At 42.1% G+C, this 27,878-nt stretch overlaps 2 protein-coding genes and 1 pseudogene across 19 annotated transcripts in view; 2 read left to right on the forward strand and 1 right to left on the reverse strand.

Annotated features, from left to right (window-relative positions):
* The window catches only part of SFI1 (SFI1 centrin binding protein), a 106,279-nt gene extending 92,945 nt beyond the window's left edge, over positions 1-13,334 (reverse strand). For 4 of the 10 annotated variants that reach the window (XM_043559190.1, XM_043559188.1, XM_043559189.1 and 1 more), the window contains exons 1-3: positions 12,705-12,865; positions 12,346-12,573; positions 3,137-3,260 (exon numbers count right to left, since the gene is read on the reverse strand). In XM_043559190.1, coding sequence (XP_043415125.1) covers positions 3,137-3,234 — 98 coding nt within the window. In that variant the 5' untranslated portion in view covers positions 3,235-3,260; positions 12,346-12,573; positions 12,705-12,865. Of the gene's footprint in view, positions 1-3,136; positions 3,261-12,345; positions 12,574-12,704 lie in introns of all 10 variants that reach the window. The other 6 variants (XM_043559193.1, XM_043559187.1, XM_043559184.1 and 3 more) reach the window with 4 other exon arrangements.
* Positions 2,111-3,115, forward strand: LOC122470955 (annotated as a pseudogene).
* A 3,109-nt stretch (positions 13,335-16,443) lies between the features above and the next one.
* Positions 16,444-27,878, forward strand: part of EIF4ENIF1 (eukaryotic translation initiation factor 4E nuclear import factor 1) — a 45,554-nt gene continuing 34,119 nt past the window's right edge. For 4 of the 9 annotated variants that reach the window (XM_043559200.1, XM_043559205.1, XM_043559208.1 and 1 more), the window contains exons 1-2: positions 17,553-17,717; positions 18,365-18,487. In XM_043559200.1, coding sequence (XP_043415135.1) covers positions 18,392-18,487 — 96 coding nt within the window. In that variant the 5' untranslated portion in view covers positions 17,553-17,717; positions 18,365-18,391. The other 5 variants (XM_043559203.1, XM_043559207.1, XM_043559204.1 and 2 more) reach the window with 4 other exon arrangements.

The following is a 27,878-nucleotide window of genomic DNA, read 5'->3' on the forward strand; positions in this document are numbered from 1 at the left end:
AAATGGAAGATTCTCTTATCTTTTGACCAGCAACCTGTTCCCAATTATATACCTAAAATAATGGTTATCAGAGTGTGACCCCTGGACCAACAGCATCAACCGAGAACTTACTTGAAATACAAATTGAGCATGACTCCAGACCTACTGAATCAGAAAGTGATGGCAGAATCCGGCAATCCTGTTTACCAAGCCCACCATGGCATTCTGATGCAGGCTCAAACTTGAGAACCACTGTGTGCTAAACTATGCATATGAGAGTGTTCATCACGTTCAAAAACTGGAAACAGCCCAAATGCCCATCAACAGAATGGATAAATTGTGGAATATTCTTATAATGTGGTATTCTAGAACAAGAAAAATGAGCAAGCTACAACTATAGACAATAACATGAAGGAATCTTGAAACCTTGAGAGAGGTACCTGGGTGGGTGGCTCAGTCGATTAAGGGTGTGACTCAATTTCAGCTCAGGTCATGGTTTCATGGTTTGTGAGTTCAAGCCCAACACTGGGCTCTGCACTGTCAGGGCAGAGCCTGCTTGGGATTCTCTCTCTGCCCCTCCCCTGCTCCCCTTACTCTCTCTCTCTCAAAATAAATAAATCAACATTAAAAAAAAAAATCTTGAGAGAAAAAATTCGAGACACAAAAGAATACATACAATTTCATTTATATAAAGGCAGAGGCCAAACTAAACTATATTGTTTGGTAATGCAACTTAACTGGTAAAAATGTAAACAAATTTGAGAAAATGATTACTATTAAGGTAGGACAGTGGTTTACTCTAGGAAAGAAGGAGTGGGTGTGATTAGGAAAGGATATGTAAAAAAAAAAAATCACTACTTATGTTTTTTTTTAAAAAAAAAAAAAAGGAAAGGATACGTAAAAGTGACTTCTGAGGTATTGACAATATGCTATTTCTTTACCCGGGGTGGGGGATGATGATTACATGTTTATTTCAAAATTATACAATTAACAGTACATTTTTTTTTTAATTTTTTTTTTCCAAAGTTTATTTATTTTTGGGACAGAGAGAGACAGAGCATGAACGGGGGAGGGGCAGAGAGAGAGGGAGACACAGAATCGGAAACAGGCTCCAGGCTCTGAGCCATCAGCCCAGAGCCCGACGCGGGGCTCGAACTCCCGGACCGCGAGATCGTGACCTGGCTGAAGTCGGATGCTTAACCGACTGCGCCACCCAGGCGCCCCCAATTAACAGTACATTTTATGCACCTTTCTGCACCTGTGTTATTATATCTAACAGTTTAATTTTTTTTTTAAGCAAACATATTCCCTTCTCAAGGTCCCACATCTAAAGCAGTACAGTAATTAGCAAAACTAAACAAGAGTTAGAGGTCACAGAACTTCATTTTAAGCCATGGTTAACTTGCTTCAGAGGATGAAATAAGGCAGGCCTGCAGAGTACTCTACAGATTATACAGTGAACACAGTCAGGGTGCTGGATCCCTTTTCTGTGGGATCAGGAAGGGCAGACCTCAGCAGCTATGCTGGAACTCTTGTGACCCTCCTCCAAGTCCCAGTGGATTAGGACAGAAGAAGAAACCTGAGTCACACCGGACCAACCAGATTCATTCTCCCAGGACTGAATTTTGAGCTGAGATACAGACTGAACAGGCTTTGGAGGCTGAAGTACCAATAAGGACCACTCAGAGGAAGGGTCCAAACCACTGCTGAATAGGTTCCTCCCATTATACCCTGGCTTCTACCTTGCCCCCAAGGCCTAATAGATTCTATAAAAAATTTCTACAGGTTAGTTAGCATCACAGGCTACAAGCAGTAAAAACCCAGTTCAAATTAGCTTAAGGAAAAAAGAGTATAACCGTAACAACCCTTCAACAAAATTGACAAGCTAGGGAAAAAGAGAGAGAGAGAGAAGATATAGATCACTAAAAGTAGGAATAAAAGAGAGGGCATTACCACTGACTTCTCATAAATTAAAAGAATTATAAAGGAGGAGACCCTGGGCGGCTCAGCTTGGTTAGTAAACCGCAGTCTTTCTCGTAAATTCCTTCCTTTCGTCAAGGTTAGCCAGAGCTGATTCTGCTATTTGGAATCAAAAGAACCTTAGTATAGGCTATAAGCAACCATGGTAAGAAGTAGGAGAAAGATACAACAGCCAGTGAGCCTTGATGTTAGAACTTCTAACCTCAGGATTCCCCAAACACCAAAAAAGGAATGTTAAGAGAAATCAAAACTCCTGGGGAAAGGGAGGGCCCAGAGCACCATCCAGCATCCGGACCACAGCTGCTCTGTCTTGCACCACAAACAGCAATTCCCAGCCCTTCTTCCCTGGCACTCACACCAGTGTCCCCACAACATCTGAGATGTTCAAGATGAAGCATAAGGTGGCTGTACTCAGGGTGCCCCAGAGCTCAGGTCCTGTGGCAACTACTGTGATTCACATCAAGACATAGGTGCCCGTCCACATTGTCTGGTCCCTGTTCAACACAATCTTCATGAACTTGTGCTGCCTGGCCTTCATGGCATTCACCTACTTCATGAAGTCTAAGTACCGAAAGATGGCGGGTGATGCTGGGGCCCAGGTCTACACCTCCACCACCAAGTGCCTGAACATCTGGGTCCTGGGCTTGGGCCTCCTTCTGACCATTACAATACAGTATTACTTTCGCCACTGGCTCACTGACAATTTTTGAAGCAATTTCAGAGATCATAAAACATTACAGAAGCTATTAGCAGCTGCCAATAGCCTGAGGCTCTCACTCCTTCCATAGCATTTTATATACATGTCAGTCTACAATTGAATTCAATAAAGCACTTGTGTGTGTGGAGGGGGCGGGGGTGGATAACTTCCACTGGAAAATCGTCATTCTTGCTCAAAATAAAAATTTTAATGACAGATATTTTCACACACTCAAAATGGTTTTGAACTGTAACATAAAGTATGAAATGTGCATTATACTCTACATTCTAGATGAGAAACCTAAAACAACAAAAAAATCCTTACCTGAAGTTCCTTTCTCACCATTCATGATTTAGGAAAAAAAACTACTTATTTATTATTTATTATTTTTATAGACAAAATGTTTACAGGTTTTTATACGGGCCATAATTTCAGTTATCTTTTTTTTTTTTTTTTTTTTTGTCAAGTCCTATTACTCACCTAGAGTCCACCTTCCTCTGCATTCTCTGCTTAATTCCTTTTGTATGGAAATTTGACCAGCGGCTTGATATATGCTTCTTAGTGAGCAGATTCTTCATGAATCAAAAAAGTCTTTTATCTTCCCCCTTTTAAGAAAAAGAAGGAAAAGGAGAGTAAATTACCTGAAGCCTATTAGCAGCCACATTTCTGAATAGGTACATGCCAGCTTCTAATCTCCTGCCCTCCCTTAACTCAACAACAGATGAACATAGCAAGTCTGAATTTTTTTTACTTGCATTTTTGAAAAGTTATAAGAAAGGAAACTGGGAGGAGAGAAAATGACACCAAAAGGCTATAACTGGCAGCACCCCTGGATGGCTCAGCCAGTTAAGCATCCAACTCTTGATTTTGGCTCAGGTCATAATCTCATGGCTCCTGAGATCAAGCCCAGGGTCGAGCTCCATGCTGTCAGTGCAGAGCCTTCTTCGGATTCTCTCACCCTCCCTCTCTGCCCCTCCCCAACTCATGCTTGCTCTCTCTAAATAAATAAACATTAAAAAAAAAAAAGGCTATAAGTGGCTCATTCTTCCTGTCCAGGTGATGTTACAAGACCTCCAACTTCCCTTCATAAGAACACCAGCAGAAGACAAGATTTCTTATTTTTTGCCTAGACTAATTCTTTTGGTTGTTACGTATAAGAATCTCCAAGCCGGAAGGGCGTCTAGGTGGCTCAGTTTGTTAAGTGTCTGACTTCGGCTCAGGTCATGATCTCGTGGTTCGTGAGTTTGAGCCCTATGTCAGGTTCTGTAATGACAGCTTAGAGCCTGGAGCCTACTTCAGATTCTGTGTCTCCCTCTCTCTCTGCCCCTCCCCTATTCACACTCTGTTTCTCTCTCTCAAAAATAAATAAACATTAAAAAAAATTTTTTTAAGAATCTCCAGGCTGGGAATGCAAGCTGGTGCAGCCACTGTGGAAAACAGTATGGAGGTTCCTCAAAAAACTAAAAATAGAACTACCTTATGACCCAGCAATTGCACTACTAAGTATTTATCCAAGGGATACAGGGGTGCTGTTTTGAAGGGACACATGCACCCCCATGTTTATAGCAGCACTATCAAAAATAGCCAAAGTATGGAAAGAGCCCAAATGTCCATCCATGGATGAATGGATAAAGAAAATGTGGTATATATATACAACGGAGTATCACTCAGCAATCAAAAAGAATGAAATCTTGCCATTTGCAACTAGGTGGATGGAACTGGAAGGTATTATGCTAAGTGAAATTAGTCAGTCAGAGAAAGACAAAAATCATATGACTTCACTCATATGAGGACTTTAAGAGACACAACAGATGAACGTAAGGGAAGGGAAACAAAAATAATATAAAAACAGGGAGGGGGACAAAACATAAGAGACTCATAAATATGGAAAACAAACTGAGGGTTATGGGGGGGGGGGTTGTGGGATGGCGGATGGGCTAAATGGGTGAGGGGCATTAAGGAATCTACTCCTGAAATCGTTGTTGCACTATATGCTAACTAATTGGGATGTAAATTTAAAAAAATAATAAAAAATAAAACAAGTTAAAATAAAAAATAAATTTAAATAAATTTAAAAAAAAAAGAATCTCCAGGCAGTTTTTGGTCAATAGTAAATTACTATATACAGTCCCCATTTTCAGTGGGTGATAATTTCTACTAGTTATATTCATTACAAACTAAATAACATGTTTTTATTTATTTCTTTTTTCTTTAATGTTTATTTATAGGAGAGAGAGAGAGAGAGAGCAGAGGAGGGGCAGAGGGAAAAAGACGGAGGCAGAATGTGAAGCAGGCTCCAGGCTCTGAGCTGTCAGCACAGAGCCCGACATGGGGCTTGAACTCACAAACCATGAGATCATGACCTGAGTCTAAGTCAGCCGCTCAACCGACTGAGCCACCCAGGCACCCCTTATTTATTTCTTGATGCAAAGAATAGCCATGTTGTGGGTTGGATTGCGTCCTCCCCAAAGATATGCTAGAGTCCCAACCCCTAGTACCTATGAATGTGACCTGATTTGGAAATAGAATCTTTGCAGATGTAATTCAGATGAGATCACACTGGAATAAGGTGGGCCCTTAATCCAATATGATTGGCATCCTTATAAACAAAGATGAGAAACAGGGACAGATATACACAAACGGAGAATGCCATGTGAATACAGACACACAGGGAGAACAGCATGTGATGATGAAAGCAGAGACTGGAATGATGTGTCCATAAGCCAAGGAACACCAAGGGCTGCTGGCAAGGAACACCAAGGGCTAAGAAAAGCACACGGAACAGACCCTCTTCCAGAGCCTTCAGAAAGAGGATGGCCCTGTTGACATCTTGATTTCAGATTTCTGGCTTCCAGAACTATGAGACAATACATTTCTGTTGTTTTTAAGCCACCCAGTGTATACCATTTTGTCACAGCAGCCTTTGGAAACTAATTCAAGTGGTAAGACAAAGGAGTAAGACTTAAGTACATGGTGGAGGAAAGCTAATAGGGCGGACTTGTCTTATGTCGAGTAATTGTGAGGCATTCGTAAAAAGACATTCATTCTAAAAGAATAAAATCACCCTTATAATCAAGGTCATATATTTCAATGACAATCAGAAAAGGAATTAGCTAGAGAAGAGACTTAATCTGTACAAAAAATAGTTCTTACTGACATCAAACGTTTGTCCTCCTACTCTTTCTAGTATCACATTCCAAGTAACAAAGGTCACCATTAGCGACTATTTCTGTAAATTAAAGGATAATCAAATAGGGATTTTTGGCTAAATACTGTTATAATAAATGGGTCATTGCCTTGGGTATATGTCTTGTTATAATGGTTCCATGGAATGTTATCTGCAGTCAAAGATTCCCTTTTGTTATATACTCTGTGCCAACATTCCAACTACTTGTGACTATCTGCTTTCCCTACTAGAATATAAATCCCATGAAAACAGGAAAACAGAAACATATCTGACCTTCTTACCACTATATCTCCAATATCTAAAGCAATGTCTGGAACTTGACAGATGAGATATATGAATACTGGAAAGACCCAGACAGATCTCAGTAAGGGTATGTATGAATATGAACTTGCTCCTGAGTTGGAATACACATAACAACCAAATACAAAAGATAATCCAAGAAAAACAAGATTAGTAGGTGTGGACTCCCAGTTAAACCTATATATTGACATCCTAAGATGATAGTAAAGGATAAAAGGGTATAAACCCTAAGGTCCAAGAGATAGGAGAAGAGATCATAGAAAAGATTTCCACAAATCTTTGCAAGAAAAAGGAGGAAAATTAGCTGGCCTAACATTTTGAGAAATGAATATCTACAGTGTGGGATACAAAAGACAGCAGGCCCATAGAATCCCAGAAGAGCTGAGAACTAGAAGGAATAAGGAATGGCTCCCACAATCATAGCTATAGGCCACAAATGAGAGGACTGAATGAAAGTCTATATGGTGAGCATTTGGGGGCCCTGGTCTCCTCCCAACCCCTGCCAGACAGGGTATCCAACTCCTTCTCCACACTCTGCTTCCAGAATTCTGGCAGCTAGACTGGTACCTCCCAATCAGGGAGGAGATGGGAAGATGGGAAGGAATCAGGAGAGATGGGAGATGGGAAAAATTTTTGCAGAAGATGCTAAGAACGAACAGCCCTGAAGATTCTCATACCTGTGCCCACCTCCCTCAGTGAAAACATAGGCTTGCCCTTAGAGAAAAGCTCACAAACCTACAAGTCCTGCTCAGACACTAGGAGCTTCCAAATCATTTCTCAGTTGCTGACACTTAAGTACGAACGGACAATCAAGAATCACAAGACATGTAGATGTGACCTCCAATAAGATGTGACCTCCAATAAGATGTGACCTCCAATTCCAAAAACAGGAATCTGAGGAAGTGCCACAACCTATGACGTATTCCTGGCAAGAACTTGAATCTAAATATCAACAAGCCTCATCTACAATGAAGTACCAACTTATAAAAAATGGAAACAAAAATGATTCTGCAATCTGCAAAATTAATGATGTAGGAAACCACAAGACTAACAACCAGTTCCTTCAATAAGTGAACAGCAAAGGAAAGAGAGGGAAACTTATACATTAAAAGACACTAAAGGGGTGCCTCGCTGGCTCAGTCAGGGGAACATGTGACTCAATCTTGGATTGTGAGTTCAAGCCCCACGTTGGGTGTAGAGATTACTTTAAAAATTAAAAAAAGACACTTAAGATGCATAGCAACCAAATGCAACATATGGACTTTGACTTTGGATCTTGATTTTCGACCTTGATTTTAACAATCTAACTACAAACCAACTGTCAGACAAAAAACATGAAACAGGGATGCCTGGCTGGCTCAGTTGGAAGAGTGTGTGACCCTTGATCCTGGGGTTGTGAGTCCAAGCCTGACACTGGGTGTAGAGATTACTAAAAATAAATAAATAAACTTTGGGGGCACCTGAGTGGGTCCACTGGTTAAGCATCCAACTCTTAATTCGGCTCAAGTCTTGAACTCAGGGTTATGAGTTCAAGCCCCACTTTGGGCTCCACACTGGGCAAGAAGCCTACTTTAAAAAAGAAAAAAGATGGGGCGCCTGGGTGGCGCAGTCGGTTAAGCGTCCGACTTCAGCCAGGTCACGATCTCGTGGTCCGTGAGTTCGAGCCCCGCGTCGGGCTCTGGGCTGATGGCTCAGAGCCTGGAGCCTGTTTCCGATTCTGTGTCTCCCTCTCTCTCTGCCCCTCCCCCGTTCATGCTCTGTCTCTCTCTGTCCCAAAAATAAATAAACGTTGAAAAAAAAAATTAAAAAAGAAAAAAGAAAAATAAACTTAAAAAAACATGGAACAATCAGGGACATTTAAACTTTTTTTTTTTTTTTTTTTGAGAGAGAGAGAGAACACGTGAGCAGGGGAGGGGCAGAGACAGAGGGGAACAGAGGATTTGAAGCAGGTTCTGTGCTGACAGCTGAGAGCCTGATGCAGGGTCCGAACTCACTAACCATAAGATCATAGCCTGAACCAAAGTTAGAAGCTTTACTGACTGAGCCAACCAGGCACCCCTAAACTTTTTCTACACTAAAAAATATTTTAATAAGTTATTAAGGAATTACCATTAAGGTTTTTACTGTGATAGCAGTGTTGGTTGTTTTTTAAAACAGCACCTCATCTTTTACAGAATATACCAAAAAAATTACAGATAAGATAGGATAAATTTGAGCACTAAAATTGTTAAGGACAGTAATAAAACCCATAGAATAAAATGGCTATTCATGAGTCAGGGCTGAAAATAAACAAATGAAGAGACAGATACATGTGGGAGAAGGGAGCGCTCATCCATACACAGAATGCTCACTGAGAAATGTGGAAGAGGTAGGGTTGGAAAAACCCCATCTTGCAACCATCATGAAGGAAAAGACTTTTTAAAATGGGAGGGAAAGCAGTAAACGTGGATAAAGGTATATGGGGCGGGGGGGGGGGGTTCTCTGTGACTTTTTGGTAAGGCTGAAATTATTTCAAAGTAAAAATTAAAACAAAATTAATCCAGTGGGGACACAGTGGGCAGAGGTATAGATAAAACAAGATAGTTCATAAGTTAATAATTTTTGAAACTGGGTGATGGGTACATATTATAAGTGCTTGAAACATTTCATAACAAAATGTTTCTTAAAATTCTGGATGAAACAAAGACAATATGGGGAACACAAGAAAAAACCAACAACAACAAGAAGACAACTCTTATAGTTAATATCCTCAAAAACATAAAGAGTACATACTATAGAATAATATAATCCATTGAATAAAATAAGGGTTATTTAAAAGAAAACAAAAGAAGAACAAGAAACAGGAGAGCTAAAACATTAGAAGGTGGCTGATAACATTGAAGAAATGTCCCAGAAAGAGAAAGGGAGGGGGGAATGACAAAAGGAAAAAAAAGTTAGAAAATCAGAGGCTCAATCCAGGGGATCAGATATGCAACTAGCAGGTATTCCAGAGAGAGATGAGAGTGAAAGAGGAAGAAATGATCAAAGAAATAAGAAGAAAGTCTCTCAAAATTGAAATAAATCCTCAGATGAGAGGTCCTGCACAGAGGCTAAATGTCAGAGTAGATCAAACACTTTTTCCCACGTGCAGGGAGAAAAAGCTTAGGCTACCCGGTTCTTGAGAAGTTACAGGAAAACTAGACATTGTCAAAATTAAAAACAGTTGTGTTTCAAAGGACACCATCAAGGAAGTGAAAACACCACTCACTGAATGGGAGAAAATATTTGCAAATCTGCTAAGAGACACATCTAGTTTATATTTTTAAAAATTCCTACAACTCCATAAAAAAAAACCCAATTTAAAAATGGACAAGGGATATGAATAGACATTTCTCCAAAGAAAATACATAAATGGCCAATAAGCACATTACAGATGTTCAATATTATCAGCCATCAGGAAAATGCAAATCAAATAAGATAACCATTAGGATGGCTGTAATCAAAAAGACAAAGATTAGGGCACCTGGCTGGCTTAGTTGGAGGGAGCAATGTGATCTCAGGGTCTTGAATTCAAGTCCCATGTTGGGTGTAGAGATTAAACTTCAAAATAAAAAGACAAAAAGATAATAAGTGTTGGTGAGGATGTAGAGAAAGTGAAACCCTCATACACTGATGGTGATAATATAAAAAGGTGCAAGCCACTTTGGAAAACCTGGCAGTTCCTCTAAAAGATAAATAGAGTTACCATTTGATCCAGCAGTTCCATTCCTATGTACATAGCCAAAAGAACTCAAACGTCTATACAAAAACTTGTACATGAATGTTCACGGCGACATTAATAATAGCCAAAAAGGTGAAAACCCAAATGTCCATCAACTCATGGATGGGCAAACAAAATATGGTATAACCATACCATGAAATATTATGCAACCATAAAAAGAAACACAGTACTGTTACATGTTAAAATATGGTTGCATGCTAAAACATGCTAAGTGAAAGAAGCCAATTACAAAGACCTATAACATCATACAATTCCACTTATATGAAATGTCCAGAACAGATAAATCTATGAGTCATAAAGTAAATTCCTGGCTGTCTAGGGCTGGGAGGATTGAAGGGAAAAGGGAATTACTACTAACAAATAAGGGTTTCTTTTTTGGATGGTGAAAATGTTCTAAAATTGAGTATGGTGAGATGGTTGCATAACAGTAGATTTAAAAAATACTGAACACTTTCAATTAGTGAATTGTATCATATGTGACTTACATCACAATAAAGCTGTTTAAGGAAGAAAAAGAGAAGGAGGAAGTAGAAGTAGCAGTTATTACAGGAAAAGGTATCCCAAAAACCAAGGAAGCAAATTAAGGGGGGAAAAATGGGAATACAGGCAAGAATGAATTCAATACAATATCAAAAAGAAGAAAATCCCAGGATAGATGTGAAAAGAAGTCTCCAGATTAGAACTGAGTACAGCAGGCGCAGAGCAACCAGTTCAGATTAGAGAAGAGGAGGATCTCCAAGAAAGAGAGGAAATTGACCATTTTTAGAGTAATTTTTGCAGAAAATTACTGATAGGCGTAAAAGAAATGCTGAATCACTCAGAAAAAAAAAATTAGTGATCTGTGTATGGAATACCAGGCAAATGAGAAAAGAAGGTAATTATTAATTCTCAGAAAAAATAATGGGATGGACAAGAAAGAGTTGCAGTACTCTACTTGATTTAGCTATGAAATGTTATAGAACACTGATCATTAATTTAAAAAAAATTTTTTGCTAAGTTTATTTATTTATTGAGAGAGAGAGAGAGAAAGAGAGCGTGTGCGTGCACACCTGAGCGGGGGAGGGGCAGATAGAGGGAGATAAAGAGAATCCCAAGCAGGCTCCTCACCATCAGTGCAGAGCCTGATGCGGGGCTCAAACTCACCAACCATGAGATCAGACCTGAGTCCAAAACCAAGAGTCAGATGCTTAACCAACTGAGCCACCCGGGAGCCCCGACCATTAATTTAACATTAAATTAACACATAACCACAATGGCGATAAAATGGAAGGAAAACTGAGCTAAGCACTTATCTTCCACAAGAAGCAGTCAATACTTTATGTGTAAAACTAAAAAATCAGGAAATATCACCCATAAGGATATTTACTTCCAACTTCTAGAAGAGCCAGAGAAAGAGCTAGAAGAATGGAAATTATAACTGGGGAATAGGGCTATTTTCTATTACAAACTTTTAATATTAGTTTTTAAAAATCACGTATATTTGCCCACTGCCGGCGGGTCTTCTTGAGGCGCGAGGCCTGAGGCCTCGGCCTCCTCGGTTGAGCGGCGAGAGCATGTCCTTCCGACGAAGTTAACTTCTTAAAGAAGTTTCTAGGGGCCTGGGTGGCTCAGTCGGTTAAGCATCCGACTCCAGCTCAGGTCACGATCTCACGGTCCGTGGGTTCGAGCCCCGCGTTGGGCTCTGCGCTGATGGCTCAGAGCCTGGAGCCTGCTTCAGATTCTGTGTCTCCTTCTCTCTCTGCCCCTCCCCCATTCATGCTCTGTCTCTCTCTGTCTCAAAAATAAATAAAAACGTTAAAAAAAAAAGAAAAAATTAAAAAAAAGAAGTTTCTACAGTATTTTGTGGCTGCTAACAATGAGAAATGAGTGATCCTACGAAAGAAAAGCAACGAAAGGCCTATATTTATATCTTAAGCCCCAGAATAAGTTTCAACTACTTCTTCCAGGAAGGCTTCTCTGACATTAGAAGTCTCATACCTTCAACGCACTTAGTTAGGCGGGTACCACTAAATCTAAAACGAATAGACCAAAAACAAAACAAAACAAAACACCGCTAATGAAGCGGGTACTCTGTGCCAAGTATAGATGGTACTAAGCATTTTTCATTAATTACCTGCTTTTTAACAACCACCTGAACGGGCGGTAGCCATTTCATTTTACCAACGAAGTATCTAATTGAGGTAACTAGCTAAGCTGTAGGGCTGGTACTCAGGTCCCTAACACCATCCGTTCAACATTGACTGCATCTACACAGAGGTTGACAGGAAACCTGACTAGCCTCTTATGAAATAAAAACGAAGCATTGGTCTCCCACTGCTGGAGAGGCTTCTCTGTTTTTGCTCTGTTGGGCCCTTCGGGGATCAGACGGGGACCCGAGGTCTGTGCACATAAGTCCCTGGCCCGGCCACGCGGCAGGGAACCGCGCCCGCTAAAGAGCCTTACCCGGACGCACGCACCCAAACCCGCCTTCAGCGCACCAGAATCGCGAGAGGATGCGGCGCCCCGGGGCCTGAGCAACAAGTCGCTGACCGGAAGCAGCCCCGGACGAGAAGGACGCGAGCCCCGCGCTGGGCGAGAAAGGCGGATTCCGCGAGTCCTACGCGCTCTCTTCACACCTCTTCCACACCCGAATCACAGTCAGTGGGTAGGCAGCACCGCTTGCACTTACTTCTAGGGAAGGAAGCGGAGGCTCAGAGAGGAGAGTAGGTTACTGGGCCCACCTCGGAGGGACATGCTCTCGCCGCCCAACAGAGGAGGCCGAGCCACTCACAAGCTGGGAACGATTCGATCCAGCCTCATACCTGGACAAGCCGAGCCCTCAGGCCTCGCGCCTCCAGAAGCCCCGGCGGGAGTGGGAAGACGTAGCTGGCGCTGCTCTAGCCCCCCGCGGCCACCGCCTGCCTCGGCGCTTCCCGCGCCTCTGCTCTGGAGTCTTGCGCCGGCCCCGCCTCCGTCTCCACGGTGACGCGGCAAGCGTGTGAGACGCCCCATCTGGGACCCTGTAGTTCGCGCAGCCTCCGTCCGGTAGATGACACGCCTCCCTCTGGCAGTCGAGGGGCACCTGCAATGCCGAGCTGGTCCCAAGGTGTGGGGAGGAATGCATCGTTTGGGCAACCCCAAGGAGAGTTTTCGGCCTCCTGGCCCATTCGCTTCTTTCACAGCTCAGCTTCCTACAGCTACTTTTAGACAAGGGTAGGAGCTGTTTCGAAGCGGATCTCGGAGCTACGCCTCGTGCGGCAAGCACTAGGTATGAGGTTCCCGTCTGGTGGCCCACGATGACGAAGGTTCTCCTCCCACCCCCACCCCCCCACCTTCAGGCCCCCCGCGTGAGCCTCTCTGGCTCTTGGTTCTCCACGGTGCGTTCCCAGGGAGTGCGAGCCAGCTCCTAAGGACTAGGGCGCGCACGCGTGGACCAGGGACGTAGTCAATCTGGAAGGGTGAGGGAGGGAGATGTCTTTCCGCAGCCCCCGAATTTAATTTATCCCCAGCTGGTATCTTCTCTTAACTCTTCCTTTAAAATTGTAATTAGCAATCACTAATTGTTAGTAAACAGTCGTTAAATTTTTTAAATGACTCTATTCCGATCTTTTAAAAATAGGGGTGAGAGAAAGTAGGTGGGGCATCTTTGTATGCTTTTCTCCTATGCTTTATAAAACATTTGAAAGCACATGAGTTTTCTGGTGGAGAGAGCAAAGGCTAGCATTTTGTACTTAAATGCTTGGAAGATTATATATTACAAACATGAGGTAAAATAACTTGTTGAATATCCCTGGATTAGAATCACGCAGGTAATTTGCATTTCTGCTCTGCTTTTTACGTGTGCTAATTTTTGTTGCCAAAAACAAGTTGTTTAAAAGACGTTCCACTTTAGCTGGACACGTGAAACCAATCTTTTAGGGATGACTAATTGAGTGAGTTTCAAAGTCCTAATTAACACTAACATTTACCAAAATTAGTCCTATGAGTACTTTATACTTTCTAGATGATTTGTGGATACTTTATTCCTGTCATGTGCCTTTACTACCAACAACTCTAACTTAGGAAGGGTTATTTTCATTTGAGTTATTATGATGCATATAATTACTCCTGCCAGGAAAGATTAGAACATAACTGTATAGAATAATAGTGCGGTAGCACTTGCATGATTTCATCCGTTTCTGTTTTAAGTACTTCCCATAAATAAAATCAAAGATATAAAGTTCCAGAAAGGGTAGAAGCTCTGCAAAGAATTTGTTGTGTGGTCTTTTTTCTTTTTTTTAATGTTTATTTTTGAGAGAGAGACAGAATGTGAGTGGGGGAGAGAGAGAGGGAGGCACAGAATCTGAAGCAGACTCCAGGCTTTGAGTTGTCAACACAGAGTCAGTCACGGAGCTCAAACTCAGAACTGTGAGGTCATGACCTGAGCCTATGTTGGATGCTCAACCAACTGAGCCATGCAGGTGCCCCTGTTGTGTGGTCTTCTAAAAGTCCCTTAATTTCTTTATGGTCTTTAACCTGAGTACATGATGCCACATACCTGTGAAACTTGAAATTTTATTTTCTTGGAACCAGGGATTACCCTTGGAGCAGGAAAAAATGAACAAGAAAAGCCCACTTAGAGAGGTGCTGGGTAGTTGAGGTGTAATCCCAACTGAGATGAGGCTGCTCTCAAAATTACCAGGTTTTTAGTATTTTCATGTGCTTCTCTACTGCTCTTGGACTGCTAATTTCCCCAACAGACTGAACTTTTGAGTCCCCTTATGCCAAACTTTGAGCCAACAATTGAACCTAAACTAAGACCTTACAAATATGTATTAAAGAACAAGAGTAATTTCTCTTATTCTCTCAAAGAGGCTTCTCATACTGATATTTGAAAATTCATTATTAACTGCAAAGAGGGGCATTGTAGAATTACAAACTATCATTCTTACCAAGGAGAATGATACTCGAAAGCTACAATGAAACAAGGACTTGCAAGCATGTAGCTTTTGCACAGACAGGTGAAAGACATTTACAGATGCCCTCCTTTATTTATTACCTTTTTTCCCAGGTACTAATTTGCTTCTCTTTTCACAAGGACAAATTGAGTCTCTGAAAGATAAGGGAGTTAAGACCAAGGTTCTACAAGGTACTGAAGAAGAGCCTGGTGGAAGACTGCATCCCAACTAGACCAGAGGGCCCAGAAAATTAGCACCAGGCCTCTATCATGGTAGCTACATTGCCTTGAGCAGATTTTGTGTGTATTTGTGGTAATTTGAAAATATGCCCACTAATTCTTTGACACTTCTCCCATATAAAAGTAGTCTAAGTCCCCTCCCCTTGGTGACTTCTATCTAAGGAGCAGATGGTTTGTTGTGGCAGAACAGCGACTGGCTCTAAGGCTAGATTAGAAAAGACAATTCAGCAACCGGCTGCCCTCAGAATCCTGGCACTATGTTGTAAGAAAAGCTCAGGTCACAGAGAGAAGCCATGTGTAAACTTCCATCCAACTGCTCCAGTAGTCCCAGCTGACAGCCACCATCAAACACCAAATATGTGAGTAAGTGAGCCACTAAATGATCCTAGCCCCAAGCTTTCCACCTATTAAATGGAGCAGAGACCATTTAGTTCTAGCTGTCCCCAGTAGAACTGGCCTAAATTGAAGGTTTGGGTACAAAATAAATATTGAGCTAAGCTACTGGAGTTTGGGGATGGTTGATTATACAGACATACTTGACTAGAGCAATTTTTTTAATGTTATCTCTAATTCCCATTATAAGCCTGAAAAATAGGTACTGCTGTCCCTTTTTGACAGAGGAGTAAACAGGTCCAGGAAGGTGAAATGACTGGCTTAGGTTTCACACTAAGTGGCAGAGCCAGGATTTAAGAGCTTGAAAGAATAGGCCTTCTTCACTACTCCTGATAGCAATCGGATTAGACCATTTCCTCAGTCTTCTGAAGAACCTGGATTCCAAAAGCAGCTTGATTTCTAAAATATTAAGACGAACAATGTTTCATTACTTACAATGTGTCTCTCAATAGGCTTAAAACACACATACACACACAAAACCAGTATAAGGCTTTTTAACCACCTTAACCTTTTTAATCTTGACAACAGCCCCTGTGAGTGGGTTATCTTTCCAATTTTACAGACTACAAAACCAAGGCTAAGGATAAATAAATGGCCTAATTCTCCCCAGCCTGTAGTGTGTGGTAGAGCTGGGATGTGAACTCGGGCCTAATTTGCAAACGTTTCCCTCTGCCTCTTGCCTGCAAAGATAGTATACACTTTATTCCGTGTTCCAGATGAAAAACGTTTTCATAATTTTCTCGGTTGGCAAGACTCCTAGGAAGGGAATTTAGTGATCACTCAATGCCCAATCCCAATCTACGCCCACACATCATTTCACATCAACCCCAGGCGGTCGCAAGGGACAGAGACTGGGGCTCGTGATATTACCGCAGATCAGGCTCACAGGTGATCACCGTCATACCTTTACTGATCGCTCCTCCCAAGCACGGCAGTTACACTTATGTCTCAGAGTAGGGAAATTATGTTTGCATCTGTGTTCCCATTTGCAGTCTCGCCACTGTGCTAAGCGCTTGACACTCGCCCTTCCCCTTCCTGTGCAAGCTATGGAAAGGTTCGAGTTATGATGGAAAAAACCCTTTCAATGAATCTGTCAGTCGCCCTTCTTCGCTCAATCGAAAGCAGTCGCGGCAAGTTTGTTAATGCAACAACGCACAATCTCATAAATTTATAGAGAGGGGCCGTTTTAGAAAGGAGAGCGAAAACTCAAAAGTTGTTCGGGCTTTGCCCAACATTACACCCACTAATGAAAAACTTGAGATTCGGGCCCACAACTGGGAAGCTCAAAAGCCCCCAGGTTCTCCTCAGACTGCCACTGCCGAAGCCCCAGGCTTCTCCGCCGTTGCGAACTGTGCGAACGTCGAAGTCGACGCGCTCCCAAGTCGCACCAGGCCGCAGACCCCGGCCCACTTCGCTGGTGCCACCGCCTTCCAGGGACAACTGCCAGCCTCTGGCCTCGGCCTCCCAGCACCGCCCGCCCGTTCTGCTCCGCCCCGAAGCGCGCGTGGGAACGCAGAGTCCTCCTCAGGGCTGCCCAGGACGACCGCCTGTGCGCACCGGTAAGGGCTTCTGCCGCCCCCGCCGCCTCCCCCTCCCCGCCGCCGCCATCTCCTCCGCGCCTCCGCTTCCCCGCCGCCGGACGCACGCAAGGGCCGGCGCCCCAGGAGCGCGCCGAGATGTTTCTCTTTTCCGCCCGGCACTGCCGCGGCCACCTCACATCCGGGCGCGCGGCGGCGAAGGCGGTGCTGGGGCCCGGGTGCGTGGAGGGAGTTATTAAGGGGGAGGGGGCCCGGGAGGAGGGGCGGAGGGCTGGGCCGTGGTTACGGCGGCTGAAGAGAGACAGTCCGAGCTGGCGGGGGGGTGGGGGGGCGAGAGCGAAGGCCGCGCGGAGCAGCCCTCTGACCGGCGCGGGCAGTAGGGAGGGGAGCGGCGGCCGAGGCGAAGGGCCGCCGAGCGGCGGAGGCACAGAGTAAGGGCCTGGTGGCGGCGGGAGCCGAGGCGCCGCGCGCCAAGGGCCGCAGGAAGGGCAGGGGCGCGGGCGCGCTGCTCCCGGGGTCGCGTGCGTGAGCGCGAGCGCCGGGGCGCGCGCGGGGGGCGGGCAGGGACGCGAGGCCAGCGGGGCGGCCGGCGGACAGCGGGCTGGCGGGCTGGCGGGGCCCGAGCCGCCGGGCCGGGGCGGACGGCGGCGGGCCTGCGCCGGCTCCAGCTTGGAGCGGCCGGGCCGGGGGATTCGGTCTCCCCGCTCCCTTCGGCCCGCCTCCCCTCCGTGAGTACAGTCCCCGCCCTTCCTCCGAAGGAGGCCGCTGGGCCGCGGCCTGCGCGAGGGGCCGGTGGTTGGGGTCGCGGCCCGGGAAAGCCGAGTTTCGGAGCTGAAGCCGGATCTCGCCCCTTCCTTGCTACGGGCGCCCCTGACATGGCCACAGGTGCCGCCGGCCGGGTGGGGGGCGCTCGGGCCCCAGCCCCTGGCCTCTGGATAACAAGGGGCAGCTGGCGCCGTCCATTGGCAAGTGACAGGCACTTTACCACAGTCCGACTTCCCGGATCCCCAGCCCCAACTAGTCTCCTACCTGCCCCCACTCGGAAAACTTCCCCACTGCTGTCTGAAAGGTCCTCATGGGTGGCAGTGACTAATTTTGGTTTCTTTTTGTTTTAAAGCTGCTTGAAGGCTGTACCCTGATTTGGGCACCTTCTACTTATGCTTTCCTTACCCCCTTGATGCTTAGAACACTTAACTAGAAGAGCTAAGTACCAGTCGTTCTATTTCCAAGTGGATTCTGGTTTATGGAATAGTTGTTGAATGAGACTTTGTTTTTAAAAGGTAGTCATTTTAAGAGATAAAAGAGTTTCAGTGTTTTAAACAGTCTTCTGAAAACATAGTGTTCTCTGTAACAGTTTTGCTGATTTATCTTCCAGGTGCAAAGAATTGTAGACCAAGGAGCCATGGATAGGAGAAGTGTGGGAGAAACAGAAAACGGAGATGCCTTTCTTGACCTGAAGAAGCAACCAGCCTCCAAATCCCCCCATCGCTATACAAAAGTAAGCTTTGTTACTAATGAAATAGTGTTTCTTTATAGGTGGGGGAGGTTGGTAACATTGTGTAGATATTCCATTAGTATTATCAAAAGTGGGAGTCTCATTCTGACTCACTATATGGACTAAATATTACTAAATTTAGTAAAGCATTTCTTTCAATTTTTTTCTGGAAGTGTGAATACGCAATTTAAACTAGAATTTGCTTCTGAGTAGTTTTCACGTGAACCGAATATTGGCTTAGATGGCATATGAATTTGTGGATCAGTGTATGTTGGCTCAAATGTTCTATAACAACCATAACTGGTATATTACTGATTTATATACTGTAGAGTAAGGATTCCAGTTTTGCATGCAAATCACTCAAGGTTCTGTACTTGTTGAAGCTACTGCTCAGTATCTTACTGGCTCCTAAATGTTTCTGAAGAGGTTGACAGGACTCAGCTGTGAATTCATTTTTTGTTCCCTGAAATGTATTGGCTGGAGTACAAAAAATGTGCTTGGGACTGTTGACAGGAAGAGTCATGTTCTAGTTGGTCCCATATCTGTATTTCCTAAGTATGGACCCAATCAAGGGTTCTGATGTGGTTATTATCCCTGACTTTCCAGAATAATGATTAATATTTTGAAGTCAGGCCTTGTTTGTGTACTGGTGCCACTACTTGGTAAAGTATCAAGTGCTGTTAGAGTAATATTCATTTTTAGTATTAAAAAAAATCTGATAGCATTTCATTTTTTCATTCAGATTTGGTCTTCCCAAATGTAGTTTTTCTCAAACCTGAAAGTGCTGAAGCCATGTTTCACAATTTAAATTCATTACCTAAAATATTGATAGTTGAATTCCAAATGCAGAAAATCTTATTAAATGAAGAGAAACTGATTTGAACTGCTTATTTTATATGCTTACGTGATTTCAACTTTCCTAGCACTTTTTGAATAAAAGTTCTTAATTGGTATTCTACTTGTAGAATCCAGGCAGAGAGGCTTTTGAATCACTTTCATAATGATCAAAGGGTGGCATGTATAGACCATCTTTATATGTATATCCATATTTAGGCTTAAGTCATTTTTAGGGAAGGTATTATTGATCTCTCTTAGGCTAGAACTTGTGTGTGTCTACAGTAAAGATAAAGAAGGTCAGTCTTGCCCACTTTTGATAATATAGTCTTAGAATTTTGTCATACTTAGATAAATGTGCCTCAAAGAAATGATTAAGAACATTTTTTAGGTTAATGACAGTGAATCTTAGATATAATGGTCTTCTCTACCAAAATTGATTGGAAATTGGCTTACTGTCCATTCCATTCGAGAAGATTTAGTTCACGGCAGTTTTAGGATCATGTTTAGGCAGTGTTAGGGTAGTGGTTTCATGCATATGTGTTTCTCACAGTCTACTTAATCTAGTCCTTGAGGCAAACTAAGCCTTTCTCCTTTGAAGAAAGCTTGAAACAATCCTGTGTTCTGAGAACTATAGTAAGTGGTCTGTTTTTGCACAACTGGAATAATACTTCAGCCATCCTACTCCTTACCTACATACTGAGATCGAACTATTGGAATAAAGCATATAGTAATGTTTCTGCATGGGCTAGAAAGTTTAGAAGCAATAGAAGGAAACTGTCCTCAGTGATTTTTATAGGTGATGTGTTTGTGAGAACTTGTAAATATGGAATGTTAACTACAAGACTAAAAAACATATTGGCTAGATGAGAGGGCTTCTTAAACTTTGACCCTTCTTAGTTTAGCATTCATTTGTTTTATGAGGTGATGTTAGTAGTCTGTTCAGAATTCTAGAGTTTTTTCCATGAAGGTGGAGAAGTCCAGATATTTGTCCTAGTGCTTTTAAAAGTAACATATCAGAGTCTCCTATGCTATATTGTCCATCTTGCTTCCTAAATGTTGGTTTGTCTGGGGATTACCTATGAACCCTTATAAAGTGTGAATTCTGTTAGGTTAGGAGTAGACTTCAAATTTTGGCTTTTTAACCTCCCAGGTGGTGCCCTTACTGCAGGTCCACTGACCATACTTTGAATAGCAAGTCTTTAGTCTTCCTTGGAGAACTTGATATATGGTCTTGATGTTGTCAAGCAAGTCAGATGCATAATTACTCCCTAGGGTTCTGTTGGTGTCCATTGTGTTTCCATGAATGTATTAGGAAGTCAAGTTAAGAATCACATTAGGTACTTTCAGGCCTACCCCTAAGCCTCAGTGATGATTAACTGGAATGGTTATAAGTGGATGTATCATATGCACCTGTTATTCTGGGAATCTTGAGCCCTTAATTTATAAGCTCACTCAGGTCCATTTCACTAGGCCAGATTCCCAAGACCAAAAGCTATGTTTTGGTAACACTTAAATGTGCATGTATAAAGTGTTTGAATTATGTTGAAGGGCTTTTGGAGGTTACACAGTGGAATCTCCCCCTCAAAGTCATGGATTAAAAGTGTTTTTAGACAGTGGTTCTCAAACAGTGGTCTCTGAACTAGTGTTTAGCACCAACTGGTAACCTCTTAGAAATATAAAACCTCAAGCCCCATTTCAGTGGTATTGAATCAGATTCTAGGGATAGGGCCTTGTTGTCCACATATAACAAGTCTTTCAGGGAATTCTGACTCTGATTCAAGTTTGAGAACTGTTGGTTTAGGAAAACAAGATAAGGTGGTCATGCTTATTAATGGAAAGACTTTGAGGCCTATTCAAATTTTTCTTACCTTCATCAGAGGTCCTTGTTGTTTACTAGTTCTTGAGGTGTGGTACCTGCTCTTGGTGACACCATCTTCTGCTTCAAACACAAAGTAGAAATGCTTTGGACTGTTCCACTATTCAGATCCATGTTCTTTTTCTTTGAGTAGACAGACTCATTTTAGGATATACATATTTGGTGCTGCTCCTTCTCTGCTCCTGTGTCTTGTCACTGATTCCTTATCAAATTTTATCACCTGCCAGTTGAACAGGGTATAAAAGCAGGGGGCACTGCTAACATTCAGCTTAGTACTGCCCAGTGTTAATCATACCTGTCCAATCTACCAGCTAAAAAAAGTAGAGATTGGATTTTACTGAGTTTAATTTCACGTGTGCTCATTGCCTTGGCACCATTTTGGTGTCTGTAGGGATCTTCAGAGGAGGCACTCCACCCTGATTTGTGGCTGATGGGCACTTAGTCACCGTGATACAGCCATGTTTATATCTTTGCTTTAAAACCATTTAAAAGGGGCATCTGGGTGGCTCAGTCGGTTGAGCGTCCGACTTCAGCTCAGGTCATGATCTTGCGGCTCGTGAGTTCGAACCCTGACAGCTGCGCTGATAGCTCTGAGCCTGGAGCCTGCCTCAGATTCTGTGTTCCTCCCTCTCTCTGCCCCTCCCCAGCTCATGCTCTGTCTCTCTCTCTGAAGAATAAATATTTAAAAAAAAAAAAATTTAAACCGGTAAAAAAAAAAAAAGGCACCAGAAGTGGACTAATTTGAGTAATTCTCCTAGCCTTCTTGGAGAGAATCAGTTATAAGACTTGAAGTCCAGCCTCTGAGAAAAGAGGGGCTATGATTTAAGTCCTAGCTTGAAATCAGTAGTCAGATGATCAGGTTTAACTATGCCTGATCTAATTTTTTAGATATCTAATTTGATAACTTCATAGATACCTTTCATAAACCAAGTTGAGAAGTAACCTCTAACAGGTCGCATTTCAGTGACATACTTAGCTACAAACTTAAGCTAATATAAAAGTTAAGGATATTTGTTTATATTGGAGAATTATGGTATGAAAAATCATATAATCTTAATGTTTCAGCTGTTCAGAAAACTAGGTAACTACAAGTTCTTACAGGGGGTCAGCTGGCAACACCATAGATACTGTCTTATGGTTGTTCTTACCTGTTCCAATTCTAAGTCATCTTGAAAAGTGGGGATTCAGGGCTCTTGCCCCATAAGTATACTTTCCTCCTTGCTCACGGTGGGAACTTCTAGCTAGATAAGAAACCGGTCATTTTACAATTGGAACTGTTAACATAAAGATTTGTGGGTTGGGCCTTTGATTCAGTGAAGGATGCTATGAAGGGAGGCTGACTTAAGGAAAGCCTACCCAAGGATGTGGCAGTTTGGCTCAGGGTTCCTGGTAGTCCCGCTGGGCAGGGACAAACCCAACACTGAGTGGCAGCTGCTGGGAGGTGTCATGCACCTTCCTTGTCCTCCCCAGAGAAGCAGTGAAGACAAGAGGATCAGGGGCATTGAGCCCCACTGCCTGATTTAGGATCACCACTTACTTACCTTGTGTGGCCTTCAGTCACGTACTTAGCTTCTCTGGTTCTCATCCTTTTCCTCTGTAAAATGCGGGTGGAATAGTATCTACTTCATAGGATTTTTGTGGGGAATAAATGAGAAAATGCATGTCAAGTGTTTAGAAAAGTGGCTGACGCATAGTAAGTGCTAAAAACTCTTTAGGATGTAATAAGGAGGGTATTAAAAGATATCTTCTTTAGATATCAACTTCAGATCAAGATGCTTAATTTTTAAATGTCACAGTAACTATTTCCAGTTTAATATGAAACCAGAAAGCCCTATTGAAGATGTAATGTCACTACCCTAAAAATGGTTTTAAGTTTTCTTCTAGTATTTACCTACTTAACATTTTATATTGTTTTTTATCCATTGTATAAACACATTTAAAAGCCAAGATTAATTTTTTTGTGTTGGCCAGATTAATGGAGAAAACAGACTTTGGTGGGTTTTTTTCCCCCATTCGCATTTTCTTAGTTTCAAATCTTTCAGTAGGCGAAAGTCTTTGCATCAGATCAGCCACCATTAGATGCTTGGATGAATCCAGGTCTGAGGTCCTGCTTAACAGCTCTGCAGGATCCTTTGAATTCTGACCTACCTGTAAGAACTGTTATAAATGGTGCCCACAGCAACAAACTTCATAAATGGTGGATGGTGGAATGTATCCCATGTGTTCCCTATGTTGTTACTTCACCGTTGCCCCGGCTATCGTCTGTGGGTACCATTACCTCGTTGTGATCTATTTTTAACAGGTTTCTAATCCTTTCAGAAAAGTCATCTGACTCAACAGAATGAATATCTGGTCAGTCAGCAACCATCTAAGAGCCCGATGACCAGTCCCAGTGCTAGTGGTTGTATTGAGGGTGGGGACTGGGAGAGAAGGTCAAAGGCAGATGACCCAACCTATAAACACTGTTCTGGGGACATTTGCCTTCTTTAGGCAGAGCCTTTTTAGGAAGAGCCAGGCACACACACACTAATAAGGTACTGGGTCACTTCTACAGTGCTTTGACCATTAACAATGAAATAAAACTTTGGGTTTTTTATAAAATATCTCTTAATATTTTAAAAGTTGAGCTTTTTGCTCTTGTGAATTGAATTCAACTCACAAAGGTAAATATTTCCCCTTTCATCTTATGTCAGTGACTCATGTGAAATTCTTCTAGAACATAAGAATGTCATCAGAACCTGCAGCTGCTTCTGCATGAGATTTCTGCAACAAGAAACTGGATGTGGATTTTAACCACTGTTGTTTTGGGCTTATATTCACCTTCATTTGCTTTTTACTTTAATATTGATCACTAAAAGTGGGTGCCCATATTAGTGCTTCTCATTGTTTTGGGAAGCTTGACATTTTCTTTAAGGAAAATGTTAGTTTAGCTGCTAAAACTAAGAAAATGGCTGTTGGGCAGTTAGCAGCTTATTCTTGCCTAGTCAGGTTTTAAAACCTGTGCAAAAAGTAAGGTCTCACATATTAACTGTTCTCTTGTCCAGATGGTAATTGTAGTGAATTTGTTTATAAAAAAAAATTTTTTTTAACGTTTATTTATTTTTGAGACAGAGAGAGAGCATGAATGAGGGCGGGTCAGAGAGAGGGAGACACAGAATCCAATACAGGCTCCAGGCTCTAGGCTCTGAGCCGTCAGCGCGGAGCCTGACGCAGGTCTCGAACTCATGGACCGCGAGATCATGACCTGAGCCGAAGTCAGACGCTTACCTGACTGAGCCACCCAGGCGCCCTGTGAATTTGTTTATAATTAGTAAATTCCTGTGGGTTCATAGGAGTCTGCAAAAGGGTAATCTCCCATTACCCCCTGAAATATTCTTAGGGAAGGAACATTCCCAGCTCAGAGAACACTTTCCACGTATTTTGCCTTTAGCCAAAGTTGAAGGTTTTCTTTGAAAATATCCCAAAGAGTTTGCCTTTATTGGAATATTGCTCTTAAAGGGCTCTTGATGAAATGGCAAGTTCAAGAACACTTCTCTTGAGAAACTGGAGAGCCATGGGGTCAGGGCCAAGGGTCATCTGCGTATTCTAGATACTAAGCCTGGTACGCAGGAAATGTTCTGTGTACAGCTATGAAAACAATTTTTGTATTGAATTAGCTCATGTTTTCTCCCCTCCCCACCTTAATGGGGAACCTTCTTAGTCTGGGATACCATCTGATGCCACTTAAGATGTTGGTGGAAGGTATAACAGATCTAACTCTCTAAACCCCACGAGGAGGAGCTCTCATTGTCCCTAAATGTCCAAGTGCACTTTGGGCCACATTTTCAGAAACAACCATTTAAAGTACCACTTCTTAACTTCTTTGGGGCCCATTGGAAATCTTTTGAAGGTGTGAGTACTCACTGCAGAAATTGCACAAATGCAGTTTTGCATATGGTTTCCTTGAGGCCATGAAATTGGTTTAAGAAGCCCTGCTTTCAAGAACAGTAAGTAGAACTTTATCTAGATGTTTAAAGTTATTCCCAGCAGCTTTTACAATCCAAGAACTGTTTTGTTTTCCCAGTTATCAGCCTGTTAAACAAAATGGCTCTTCATCCTCTATAGACAGGTGGGCGATGTTTTAGCCATTGCAGTTGGTCAGCAGCACCATTTGTGCTGCTGGCATGGTTAATGCCAGTGTCTACAACTGGCTCACTGCTCTATCCTGTGCTCTTATAGGCCTGTCAAGTTGTATAATCAGTCCCTGGAATATTTATTAACACCTAGTATATGTTAAGCATATAAAGTCAACAAAGAAAACTGGAATAACTTGGGAAGGAAAATTAAAACATTTTTACCAACCTAAGCAACTCTCATCTGAGGATACTTGGCATTTATCAGTCTGTGGTTAGAGCAGTAAGTCTGTAAGAAAGAAATTAAATAAAATATTAACCTCTGGGTAACTGAACACCTTAGTTTAATTTACTTAAAAATATTTTTTATCGAGTGGTGCCTGGGTGACTCAGTTAAGCATCCAACCTTGATTTCCGCTCAGGTTATGATCTCACGGCTCGGGAGTTCAAGCCCTGCATCAGGCTCTGCACTGAGGGTTTGGAACCTGCTTGGGAATCTCTCTCTCCCTCCATCTCTCTCTCTCTCTGCCCCTCCCCACTTCCTCCTCTCTCTCAAAATAAAATATTTTTTTGAGATATAATTAACATAACATTCACCCCTTTAAAGGTGTACCATTCAGTGGTCTTCAGTAAATTCAGAGTTGTACAACCATCACTATTATCTGATTCCAAAATATTTTCATGACCCCAAACAGAAACTCTGTACCCCCATTAGTAGTCATTCTCATTATCCCTTTTCCCCAGACCCTGGCAAGCCTTAATCTACTTTCTGACCATGGATTTACCTATTCTAAACATTGCATATAAACAGAATCCTACCACATGTGGCCTTTTTTGTCTGGATTCTTTCAGTTAACGTAATGTTTCCAAGGTTTGTGTTATAGCATGTATCAGTACTTCATTCCTTTTTATTGCCAAATAATATTCCATTGTATGGATTTACCACATTTTGTTTATCCATTCATCAGTTGATGGGCATACGGCTTTCTATTTTTTTTGCTATTGTAAATAATGCTGCTGTGAGCATTTGTGTACAAGTTTTTGTGTGGACATAATTTTTTCAGTTCCTTTTGGTATATACTTAGGACTGTAATTGCTGGGTCATATAGTAACTGTAACTTTTGGAGAGACTGCCACTGTTTGCCAGAGCAGCTGCGCTGGCAGCTGTAGTTTCTCCACATCCTTGTCAATCTTGTTATTTTCCCATTTTTCTTTTTTAATAACCAACTTAGTACACGTGAAGTGGTATCTCATTATGGTTTTGACTTGCATTTCCTTAATGACAAATGATTTTGAACATCTTTCATGTGCTTGTTGGTCATTTATGTATCTTCTTTGGAGAAAAATCTATTGAAATCTTTTATCTGTTTTATTTAAAGAGAGCATGGGCTGGGAAGGGACAGAGAGGGAGACAGAGAATTCCAAGCAGGTTTCATGCCCAGTGTGGAGCCCAACACAGGGCTCAATCCCACGACTGCGAGATCATCACCGAGCTGGAGTCAAAAGCTCAACTGACTGAACCACCCAGGTGCCCCTTTGTTGTTAAATTTTACATGTTCTCTCTGTATTCTGGACCCTAGACCCTTATCAGATCCATGATTTGTAAATATTTTTTCCTGTTCTGTGCATTGCCTTTTTACTTTCTTGATAGTCATCTGAAGCGCAAAAGTTCCTAAACTTAAAATCCAGTTTATATGTTTTTTCCTTTGGTTGCTTACCCTTTTTCAGTGTCCCAGCTAGAGGAACATTGCTTAATCCAAGGTCATGAACTTTTTACACCTGCGTTTTCTTCAAAGAGTTTTATAATTATAGCTCTTATATCTATGTCTTTGATATATCTTGAGTTCATTTTTGTATATGGTATGAGGTAGAAGTAAGTAAACTTTATCTTTTAGAACAGTTTGATATTTATGGAAAAACTGGGAATATAGTAGAGTTTTCCCTGTTAATATGTTAGTATGGTTTATTTGTTACAATTAACAATGCTGATACATGTTATTAACTAGAGTCCATGCTTTACTTACCTGTCCTTTATTTTATCTAATGTCCTTTTTCTGTCCCAGGATCCCATCTGGGATTCCACATTCAATTTGTCATCCTCTCTCCTTAGTCTCCCCATTTCCCTTTTGTAAGACTGTTTGTTACCTTTGTGAAAATATTTTTTTTGATTCCCCACAAATAGAACATTTGGTCCTCCAGCATGTTTTGTGGCTATGTTAAAATGTTAAATCTTTTCCAGTTGACTCCTAAATAAATCAGTAAAATCATGAGTTTCAGCAGACAGCTGTAGTAGTAATAGAAAACGCCTATCACTTGGGCTCCCTATTACCTTTGGGGATTAAAAGTTTCAAACAAAGCCTTATTGTTTAGAAATTTGAGTATATGAAGCATACATATTTAAGTATAAAATATATTGCCCTTAGTTTAATAGTATACTAGGGTTCAGTTCAATATTTGTATTTGAGGGTGGTGGAGTAAGGGAATATGAAATAATCTTTGGGTTGCTTCTAATAACAGAAAATTCCTTTGCAATATTTTTTCCTGTAGTATATGTATAAGTATTTCCTGT

Source organism: Prionailurus bengalensis, chromosome D3 (assembly GCF_016509475.1).
Source record: "Prionailurus bengalensis isolate Pbe53 chromosome D3, Fcat_Pben_1.1_paternal_pri, whole genome shotgun sequence".
Taxonomy (NCBI): Eukaryota; Metazoa; Chordata; class Mammalia; order Carnivora; family Felidae; genus Prionailurus; species Prionailurus bengalensis.